Here is an 11,751-nt window from a genome sequence, read left to right as displayed (position 1 = left end):
AATGCCTGCTTCTTATTTTTAGACTTAACAAAGCTATATAAATCTTGTGGTGTAGTCAAACAACAGGCCAATACTTTGAGTACAGCTTTTGAATATAATCCTGTACAAGTCAACTCTAGTTTGCTTTAAATTAGTATACAAAAAATTGAAAATGTTTTGACCTAGGCTTTTTGGCCAAAAGCTATTGTGTTCCTATATGTTCCATAATCTGATGACTCTATGTGTGTTACAAGGAAAACATAGATGCTTTATTTTAAGTTTTTGTCATATTCTGTTTCACATGACCTGATGTACAATAAAGATTAGGATAAATAGAGTTTATGCCACACCACATCCTAGTACAGGACATATCATATAAGAAAAGGAATAAAAACTCCCACCAAAAAGCTACTGGTCTCAAATAATTATTTATTCTGCTGTTGTGGACTTGCCTCTGTCTAAATGACAGGGACTTCGCTACCAACAGGAAACAACATTTCTGCCTGTGCAATTCCATGTAATTCTTGTCACAGCAAAAACCTATGTGGAACTATGGTTTGCCTTTTTTCTCACACATACAGAAATGATAAATGAGAAAATATTTACACTTATCAAGAAAGAAGGCTAATTTTTACAAACATCCTTCCCTGGCACATCAATGAATCTGAAGTTTGGGTGAACTTCAGGGTTGATGTCACATATTGTGCTCAAAAGCTTTTTCATGGTGCTCTCCATGTTCTTGTGGTAGCTGCTAGTGAGGTTTCGGATGGTTTCTACTGTTTGCTCTTCTATTTTAGCTGAGAGGTTACCTTGGGAGCTCATTTCCTGAAAAGCAGAAATCCTCAGAGTAAAACAAAGGGTTACATATGACTGTTTATTATACTTTGCTTTATCATCTAGCATAAATATAATACAAACATGTCCTAGTACTTCCAAACAGTAAGGGTCTGATCTAGGTTGAACTGTAAGTATAACACCAGGACTAAAGGGAACTCTTTCATATGCTCATTAGCAATGGGAATCTCCCCATGTAATGAAAGTTCCTCAGCTCATGGTGGGCAGAACATTGTACGTATTTTGTCTTTTATATCACTCATTCAATTTGTTTTCTAGTTTAATGACTAATAAACTAAGTTCTATCACCAGTGTGCTTTGTTTGGCCTCACTGAGAATGAATGTGAGAGCGGCTGAGGAGCAAAACATGAGAAAGCCTTCCTGACAGTGCATAATTACAGTTTCAGAGTACTTGAAATATCTTCAGCAGTCAGTGATGTATAACCATCAACAGGCCTCAGACAAGGTCTTTTAATGTTGCATTTTCTTATCTGGTGAAATACCAGACAGCTTCTGGCACAGTTAATATCAGGACATTCGCTTAGAATTTAATTGACTCTAGACTTGCTGAGCATTTTAGCAAGGTTATATTACAAACAGATGCACACGTTCCAAATCTGTGACTTTGTTCCCTCCTCCTCCACTGCTCCAACATCCCCTAAATTCTTCCCTTGTGGAAAAGTCCTTCAGATACTGGCAGAGAAATTGGTTTCCAGCTAAAGAATTCCACAGGGGCGAGCAGAAGAAAGTTCTGCACACTGACAGAGTAAGAAAGGAATAAATAACATATCCTTCTTCTTGCTCTGATTCACTGGGGTGGACTATCAACTGAAACTAACCTGTGGTGTTTGTGGGATACCTAGATGTTTACCAGAAAAAAAGGGAGGAGTCAGCTCTATTTTCCATGGGATTTGAGCCCACCTTAGTTCTTAATAGAAGGAAAAGCAACTGAGTGAAGATCTTTTGTACAGACTACTTTTGCAATTCTATTTATCAGTACCTGTCAACATAGAAAGAAGTTTGTGCATAATCCAGATGTAAACCACTTTCCGACTTGGAAGAAATACAAGATGTAGACATAATTGTAAATGTCAGGAAAAGATTATAGTTTTCTATAGAAACTATTTTTAGCTGGTGTTTTGTTTCAGCTTTTAGACAAGTTGTAAAGGTCTCATGTGGGAAAGATTGTACAGCTTAAGACCAGATTTATGAAGCTGATTTTTTCCACTGGGGAAAATAACTTTCTAGAGATCCCAGATGGTTGCATGTTATCCAGATACTAAAAAATACTTTTGAAAAACTTCAAGAAAAGTATTAAAATTTTAAGACGAGTCTCTGTAGACTGGGAACCTGTTCTCTCAGTTCACGCTAATACTGTAACTTCAGATAGTAGATTATTACTTTTCTACATTTTATCTATGTTCTCCTTCTGATTTTGAATAATTTTTCTTGTCAGAATGCAGACATTTCTCTGCTTAGTCTGTAATTTCTGCTGACCCTTGTTTTGCCCATACTAGTTCTATGCTGGTGTCATTCCAATGTGTCGCTAAAATATTCCATTGGTTTGTAAACCACAGAATTCAGAACTAGGCTTCATGTGTCCAGAATTTGGTGATCTCAGACCCTGAGACCATGAACACTAGAAAAATTGGCTTGGGTTTGCAATCAGGGCTTAAATTTTGTGTATTTTGAAAAAAAAAAAATGCTTTATTATCACTCTAACCTCAAACTATTGCTATTTTGTGCTGCTGCTGCTGTTCATTCTGAACTGATGTAGAACATCTCGTAGTATGAGAAAATTTTAGAACTCCTGATTGCCTTTCAGGCACAGGTTAATAATGATGACATTTGTCTGGGTAGATAAATGTTTGACATAATGGGGTCAGGGACTGTGAGGGAGGAGAGCAATGATCTTGTACAACGTGCTGCCATTTGAGAAGCAATGTGTGCTCTGTCCTGCCTGTGTGAAACCTTCAGTCGACAAACAGGGGCCTTTCCCTGTAGATTTAATTTTGTTTGTGATGAAAAAATCAAGTTCACAGCAGAGCAACATCTTTTCTCTTCTGCTATTTCATACCTAAAACAAGAAGTCTGGCTTGACTGAAATGGTGAACAAATTTTAGAAGTGTTTTTACTCCATTTAGTGTCAGTAAGCATCTGAAATTGTCCACGTAGCACAACTCCACCTGGCCTGGCTGTGTGACAGTGTGTCTGGGGGTGGCAGTGTGTGTTAGAGACTTTGTGTGTACATCTGTTCCAAAGGCTTGTGATCTCTGCTGGAAAATGTTTTATGTGAAGTGTGACTGAAATGACAGGTTTGTAAAGCCATTTTTATTTGACCCCTTTGGCTTTTTTTTGTGGCATCTTTTGCACATGTTGTGTCTTTGCCTTTGCACAAAACAAGCAGGGGAAAAAACAAGAACAAAAATGTAAAAGGAAGGGCACCATGTAAAAAGAGAGTTGTTTGTGAACCTTCATGAAAACATTAGAGTTAACTGCAAGATGGCATAGATGTATAAAATGTACTATAATTCAGATATGAAAATATCAGCCAGATCATTTTTACTATGAAAATCTAGGGAAAAATTCAAAAGTTTTTGTATTTCATTTCATAGATGATGCAGTCTTGTCTGCAGTCAAAAAAGTCAGGTAAATCTTAACAGAACTAGATTTTAAATCTTTGCTTTCAATGAAACATCCACCTTACTGAAACCTCCAGTTTCAGAACAGGAATGAGGTATGTCTGGAGTTAAAGAAAGGGGCCCCAAAGGTATTTTTCCTTAAGGTAGATACATCTTCGATGAATAAGCATGTACAAAGTGCAGAATCTGGACAATCTTAGTCGTGAAAGTCCACAATAACTTCTACAAATATGTTCAAAGCCTGGGAAGAAGTCAAAATGAAGCATATGCACATCACAGGTGATGTCTCTGTGCTTAATCAGTATGATCATGTTGGTTTGCAGAAATCTTTGTGTAACACTGAAACAATTGGCTTTACTATTGAGTGCATTGACACTACAGAAGAACAGATTTCTTACTTACATTTGTTTGCTTGCTCCTAAATTCCTTCTCCCTTTGTAACCTGTAGTGGTCGATTTCAGCTATGGCTTCTTCTTTGGCCTGTTTCAGCCTCTTTCCTTTTCCTAATGAGGGAAGAAACAGAGATTTACTTCACAATTGTCACTGTATCCAAAAGATGAATCTAAATCAAAGGTGGTTCTACATGTCATAGAAAATTGGACAAAGCTTTAAGCAAACTCACCAGCAGATTGATTTGCACAAGAATGGTCAGAAGAGACAAAGTAATTCAGGTAGGGTACTTTTTGATTGAAAGTGAGTCATGCAAACACCCATCTTCTGAGACCAACTCCCTGTGTGAAAGCACACATCAAAGGAAAAGCTTCTTGGTTTGCTAACAACAGAAGCCTTTTTGCAACTGTGCATTTTCTCATAATGCAAATGATTTACTATTTTTTTATCACGGCTTGGTGTTCAAATAAGTATCTATCTTTTCCTCATTGGCAGTAGTAGCAGCCAGATAACAGATTTTAGCTGTCACTGATGGGAAAAGATGTTATTCTGTAAGATTTGCTGAATTGTTTGGTTGCCAGCATCCCTTCATCCCACACCAACTGGATTCTTAGAGCTGGCAGATTTTCAAAGTACTTCAAGATGCATCTTAACCACTACCAAACTGAGCTGTAACTTTCAGGCTTTGTCTTCTTTTCCCACCCTTTTCCCATAACATCGTGTTAAATGCAGAGGTTAGTGATTAAGAGAAAAAGGAAGTAAATGTCTATCAATACATAGAAAACCTGAAAGTCATTAAATATTTTTTTTCTGTCTTTTTTTTTTTTTTTTTCAAACAGGAGGGTGATCTAGGAGGTGGCATTATAAGATGTAGTGGAAACTAGAGCCCTTCTACTGAACAGGTTTGTTTACATACTTAATTTTGTTCACTGGGAATAGTGACTTTGTCTTAGGTAAAATGCTAAGGGTTGATCAAATGAAGCCCATGTTTAAGGCTGCAGGACTTGGCGTAAGGTCATTCCTGGGTCTAGCAGGGATGCTATGTAAAGGAGTAAAAGGTTTGATGGTAATGTGATGCTTCAGCTTTTACATGAAGCAAGTGCTGAACATGTCATACCCATCCCATTCTGATATATCTCTCTCTGCCTGTTTTGTACACAGCCAGTAAATTTGCTTGGATCTCCACGGGATTCTGCCACACTACTTTGTGAAAGGAAAAAGTCACTTTGTAGCTGATGGGGCTGTAAAACTCTTGCACTGAAAGTCGGTAAATAATATTTGAGACACCTGGACTGATGCTGATTTTTAGTCTCTCTGCTGTAGAGCTAGAATTTTAAGAGAGGAGGGTGTAAGCTTGCTCCTCTTTCTTAATGGGAGAAATATCTTCAGTGGCTGAAAAAGCTGTTGCTTAAATGAGGATATCATGGAGTGGATGCCAGGCAACTGATAAAGTCACTGTGATCTGATGTGTGAAATGTCTGTTTATTTACTTATTGTAACCACTTAACATCACAAGAATGCTTTTGCAAGTTTTGGGATTTTATTGATGTTTGTGGTTTGGTTTTTTTTTTGGGGGGGGGGGAGGTGTGTTTTTTATTTTTGTTTTTATTTTTTCAAATCTTTCAATTCAAGCAGCAAAGTTAAAAACAGCACCTTTCCTGAAATCCTAAGGAATGTTCTCCAGCTGGGCTAGAAATCAGCATTTCTGATTTACTTTCTTCAGGCCATTACTCTGAATTTACTACACCTGCTCTGGGCTTCTGAAGCCTTATTAGGTGTGGCAGAGAGCAATCTGCTTCCACTGAGCATGGCAAGACAAGGAAGCTGAATCGTGGGAGAAAAGCTGTTGGTTTTGATACATCTGAGAATCAATGGAAGCTACAGTAAAATGCCTGATCCAGATGGCTGACAGCTCCATGTGAAGTCTTTGTCAGCAGATTGGTGAGCAGAAGCAGAGAGATGCCTGAATTGTGCATTTCCTTTTAAAGTCTGGATTCCTGGACTTCTTGATTTTGTGAGTGTTCTTATTATGGGGCCTGGGGTGCATGATTGTATACAGGCTTGTTACAGAAAGAGCAACTTCATGAGGAACTAGATTGCTTTACTGACTCTCAGATCATCATTATGGTGCTCTTTTGCATAGATAATTATAGTTTTCTGAGTCCTTCTGCCACTGAGGCACCGTGCTTGGTGCATAAAGGGGCTGAGAGGCAGTTTAAAGCCTGCTGTACTTTCCCAGAATTTGTGTTGGTAAGGGCTCATTCCCCCAGCTTCTGCCACTCACTGTATGAAGTCTTGGGACCACTACGTGTGAATTGCCATGTTTGTATAAGAGCTTGACGTCAGTCTGGACAACAAAATTTGGAACCAGGTTTAGCTTTGTATTTTGAAGTTTCCCTTATTCTCCTCTCAAAATTTGGAACCAATAAGCATTTTACAGAGTTTTCTTTCAGGAGGGGGGCTGGGGGAGCTCCTGGAGTTGGAAGTTGTGGGGAGTGCCTACAACGAAGCTCTGCCAACTTCACCAGCTGAGGGACTGGATCTCTATAGCAAGTTAAATTATTTCAAAATCAGCGGGATTTTAATTTCAAATTCCATCTGGGGGGCCATCTGTAGTAAATATGTTACATATTTGGCCACCAGATAGATAAATAAATAAATCCATTTGAAATGCACAAAACAGAAAGAGATTAACTGTAAAACAAGAGTTCCTTTGCCTCTGACAATTCATCGAGTGAACCACAAAGTATATATATACATACATACATACGTGTGTCAACTCCTGACAGTGCACTGGAGTAAGAACAGTGCACAGGGTGCCACAGGAGGGTGGCAGCCATTTTATTTTTCCGTGGTGCCTTTAGGATTGGCACAGCAGGAACCTGCTGCTTCCTATTTAATTAAGTGGAAAAGCTGTGAGTAAATTACTGCTACTTCAACAACGTTGTGGACAGAATCGGCAACCGCCAACATATGTGGCAGTGCATATGCTGCACCTGATTAAGCTGAGCAGAAACTAGAGCTTAACCCCCTGTTTCACTAGAGAGAAACCAAAATTAATTAATCAGCTTGTTATTAACCTCTTGTCTGCTACCTTGGTTGTGCACTGAAGGATTGCCTTTTCAAAGCCTTACGGATCTTCTGGATGGGGTCCTCTGCAGAGCATGGCTGAAATTAAGCCTTATACACTGAAGGGTGTCAGAGTGTTGAAATCCAGCCAAGATCATGCACAAAGACGGCAAAAAATACAGGAATATTGGAAAATCAACCTGTCCTTATGACATTCCCTCTAGGAGCGGAAAGGTCGGGTACATAACTTAATAGAATATAGAATCACAGAGCCTAAGGCCATACCTAGCTCTGGTTAGAACGAAAAAACTCCCCAAAACTGGCAAGGTTGCTGGGGTTTTCTAGATCTTGCCAGAAAAACACAACAGAAAGCAAAAAAGTTGCATTCTAATGTGCTCAAACATTAAGTGTTCTTACTTTCCCAAAATCTGCTGTGCTAAAATTGGCTTTCTGTTTTCAAGCATGTCACCTAGGCTTCTATCTGAATGCCTGCATAGAAATTGTGTCATAAGAAGCTGCCAAAAATAATCATAAAATCTTTAAATTGGACCACTTCAGAGGCCTTCAAGAATGTTAAATTATCAGCAAAATTTGATTTGTGGATGTTAATTTTGAGATTACTTTGCACTTCTAATAAAATACAACTAAAGCAGCTGATTTCTCTAATAGATAAAAATATGTCCTGGACATTATTTGAGAGAGTGCCACAAATATAATTCTGTTTACAATATCTTATTTTGATTAAAATTGTTTTTAATCAGATTAAAATAATTTTTCATTTGAGTTTTCATTTGATTAGGCACTAGAAATTAAAGCCAAGATATCAAAATCTACAGGAAAACCAGTTTTGATAAACCTGGTGTTCATGACACATTTACTTCCCTTCTTTTACCCAAAAGGATTTTCACAAATTGTTGTCTTGGCTCTGACAATGCTCAGTTATGTCTGGGATCCAAATTATTCTTAAATCAGAAATAATAAGTAAAGCAGTGCTGTGCCAAAGGATCGAAGACCATTTTGGTTTTTTTTTAAACAGTTTAATAGTTCTAGCCTTGCGTGTGTGCGTTTTACTATTAATAATTTTCTGGCATAAATGGTACCAGCCAATGATACATTGAATATACCCATGATAGCCAGGGTTAAGGTTATTGAAAAATAAGTATGGAAAGACACATATAGAGGAGCCTTAGCACTTTAGTTTTTGCTTTGCTTCATCTCTATAGATATGATTAAATTTTTCATTACAGACAGATGCACATATATCAGCAAAAACTAGGTGGATTATCTGTTTAAATACAATATTATATGTGTTCCAACTACATCCTGATCTGGTTATTTATTAACTGTAAACACTGAAGGGTGTGCAGAAGTGTAGATTTACTAATCACATTTCCTTGAAGATGACTTTTCCTGCTTGTGCCCATGAACAATCTGCCCTTCTCCTCATGGGTACAGTGCTGGTGTGCAAGGGCTGTCTGAGGTGACAGAGGAGGTCATGTGCAGAGTTCAGCAGGGCCAGGACTGGATTAGCACTCACTGGGTGGGTTCACTGGCAGCCCTGAGCTGCAGCGTGCCAGGCTGTGAGCAGAGGCTGCTGATCTGAACTGGTACCAGGTGGATCTGAGCTGGTGTTTCCTGGGAAATTCAGCAAAGCCTAGAGGAATGTCCTCACCTTGTTTCTCCGAACTGTGTGTGTACAGCTTAAACAACTGCTCTGGATATATTGGTTGCATTTGATGTATTTCCTTTTATCTTAGTTTTTACTTCAAACAATGCAGTCCTTTATGTTCATCCAACTGCAGAATCAGTATGGGGAAAGGACTATTGGAGTTTATCTGACTTGGCATAACTGTGTTTGGCACTAAAAGAATCTTTTATCCTTAAACATTGTCCCATGTTATTTAAGTTATGCTGGTATGGTTAGGTATCTGAGGTGGCACAGTGACACTGCTATGAAAAATATTGAAATGAAGGAAAATATGTAATTTTTTAATTTTGTAGATTCACTGCAAACTTCTAATGTTGACTGTAATAATGATTGTCTAATTATTCTGTTAGATAACTCTATAACGCATGGCTTAGCACAAAATCTGGGGTGCAGTAGTCAAGAGCCAGCAACATTATGGCCTGAACTTGCTTATGTCAACCATGAGATCCAAAATTCACGAGAGCTTTGCTGTTTGCACCCAGGTAGAAATTGTTGGTAGTATTTAACATGAACAAAAAGATCCACCAGAGGTTTTAGGCTGTAGATGAATAAGTCCTTGATTGGCTTACCTGGGAATATGATCTGTTAGAAATCCTGGAATTTTTTCATGGGATTGCACAGAGCTGCAGTGGCCTCTGGGGTCTGCTCTATCTCCCTGCTCAGACAGGTTGCAAGGGCAACCTCACTGGGGCCATATCAGGGAGTTTTGAATGTCTCAGAAAGGAGACTCCATACCCTCTCTGGACAGCCCATTCTTGGGTTATAGAGTTGCTTTCTTGTGTTTAAATTTGTGCTTCTATCTTTTGCCCTTTCAATGCATACCACTGGAAAGTGTCTGGTTTTGTCTTTGCCCTACTCTCAGCTCCTCTCCCTCTCCCCCCCATTTTTTCCCCTTAATTATTTTTATAAGGGCAAAAATATGTTTGACTTTAAAAGTAACAGAGAAGAAACTCGTACTGCTGAAATATTTCTTGCCCTTCTACTTATTTTTTGTGCGTTGATGTACAAATTAATGTGTCAATAATTAATGAACACAAACCACAAACACAAACTGGTGCTGATTTGTGCTTAAAAGGGATATTGAAATGACCCAGATTATTTTTGTTAAACTTCTCTTTCTCCCTGGAAAACAATATATATTCTGTCATCACACTTTTGCTGCACAAAATGCACATCACATGCGTTTTAGGTGAGGCCTGCAAGTGCTGCTGGTGGTTTCTAAATCAAGATAACTCCATGAAACAATATTAATGTTTTAGCACTAATGCAGGTCAATGACTCATGTGGCTGGTACCTACATTCAGAGAATAAGGTCACCAAATTTTGCATTGAATCGCTGGGAGATGAATGCAGAAAATTAAGGAAACAAGTAATGGAAAGACTCAGCCTGGATAATTATTTCTCTGATTTAAATTATTCTAGAAGACACTTGCCTCTTTCTGTTTTTTATTATTAATGTTTTGCTTACATATGGCTAGAATAGAAATATGTAAATTTATTATTATTGGCTATCTATGCATGCTTTGCTCTGGACTTATAGGCATTTGGTAAGCAAGACGTGTTTGAAATTTAACATTTAGTCACTTGCTGATTCCTTGTACCCTGTAACAAGACTTAAACGACCTATTAGAGTACTGACAGACTGTGTCATGACTCTGATTACTATCATTGTGCTGAAGACTTATTTTATTTTCATATAATTTTTTAAAGCCCAGCTGAGATTAGAAGGCAAGTTACTGGATTTTGTAAGTAAAGAGGAAAATTTATACAAGACATATATGGAGTATGGAGTGTGGTTGCCCAGAGCCAGCAGCCAGAGGCACCGTAGGCTTCTAGTTTGAATAGCTAAGGAAGGCTGTAAGGACATTATTTGCATTGAGATAAAAGAAGAATAAAACGAGATGACAGGATGACTATAACAAAGAAATCCTATTTACTGTAATAAGGTAAGTCTGCACACACACACACACACACACACACACACACACACACACAAGCACTCACAGAATTTTAAGCAAACTCTGAAGGTGGGGTTTAGTTAAATGCCTGCCTGCCAAGCTCAGCACGAACACAGGGGAGAGGAGAGAACAGGAGCAGCACAGCTCTCATGCACACTGATGAAATGTTGTTTTTTCTGTGAGCCACTGTAATTCTAAAGACAGTGAAGTTGAAAACTACAGTGAAACCAGGCCGGCTACTTACTTTTTTTGGCTTCCTCCAGTTTGTCCTTGGCACGTTTTTCTGCCTGCAAAAGCTGCTGGATTCCCTGAGACTGGCTGGTCATGCTGATTGCTGGGGCCAGGGCACTGCTGTGGGGACCGGGGCTGGGAGGGGGTTTTATAAAGCCTCCAGGCTCCTTCTTGTGCTTTTTGTTCTGTCTGTTCTTACAACAGCCTTCCAGACTGCACCAAACCAACCGGCTCAGCCTGGATCGCTGCGGGGCAAAAGGCTGTTGGTGTGGTCAGGAAAAGAGCGGTGAGGTTGAAAGTAATGTTCTCCCCTCCTCAGGGTCACAGAAAAGCTGAAGTGTCTGAGGAACACGCTGGGAAAGGAAAAGAACAACACTCCAAATACCTTCTAGTTTAACAGAGATTGTTTTTTTTATCTTCTCAGAGGTACAGGGGAAAATTTTTTCTCTTGGAATTTCCTTTTAATAAAACTTCCCCTGAATGTGAGCAATCAAATTCTGTCACAATAAGTTTTGACTGGAGATGGTGAACTGGTTGCAGGCTTGTTTGAGGTTACTCCTTAACATTATCTGTTAAAAGTATTTTCCCTGCAAAAAACAAACAAAACAAAACAAACTTATTTGGAAATTAATTCCCCAGGGTCTAAAGTTTAAAAAAGCATGCAGTGATCAAAATGCTCTGTGCTCTAAGCTGAAATGTGGGAGACAAGTGCTGTGTTGGGAGGCTGTGGGATTAATGCTGAAATCAAGGCTCTGGGAAGGTGTGACTGGTGGTCTAGGTCTTAACTTTCAGTTCCTAACACACACTCCAGTCAAATGAACATGAGGGTGGCTTAGGCCACCTGTTCTCTGTGGTAGGAAAGAGTGTCTTGTGAGCTGTTGCAGTGATAAGCAGCATGGTCATATTTCGATTCCTTATTCAAAACCCTACAAATCCCTCT

At 38.9% G+C, this 11,751-nt stretch overlaps 1 protein-coding gene across 1 annotated transcript; it reads right to left on the bottom strand.

Moving 5' to 3' along the window:
* Window positions 1–388: 388 nt before the first annotated feature.
* Window positions 389–11,049, bottom strand: ATP6V1G3 (ATPase H+ transporting V1 subunit G3). The gene is made up of 3 exons (XM_071751039.1): window positions 10,825–11,049; window positions 3,858–3,958; window positions 389–804 (listed from the first exon to the last, which is right to left on the bottom strand). The coding sequence occupies exons 1-3, from the start codon at window positions 10,904–10,906 to the stop codon at window positions 604–606; spliced, it is 384 nt and encodes a 127-aa protein (XP_071607140.1). The 5' UTR covers window positions 10,907–11,049; the 3' UTR covers window positions 389–603.
* Between the last annotated feature and the right edge of the window lie 702 nt (window positions 11,050–11,751).

The sequence above is a fragment of the Heliangelus exortis genome, chromosome 8, assembly GCF_036169615.1.
Source record: "Heliangelus exortis chromosome 8, bHelExo1.hap1, whole genome shotgun sequence".
In the NCBI taxonomy this organism is placed as follows: domain Eukaryota; kingdom Metazoa; phylum Chordata; class Aves; order Apodiformes; family Trochilidae; genus Heliangelus; species Heliangelus exortis.
The sequence above is the reverse complement of the archived record's forward strand: the minus strand, read 5'-3'. Positions and strand labels throughout refer to the sequence as shown.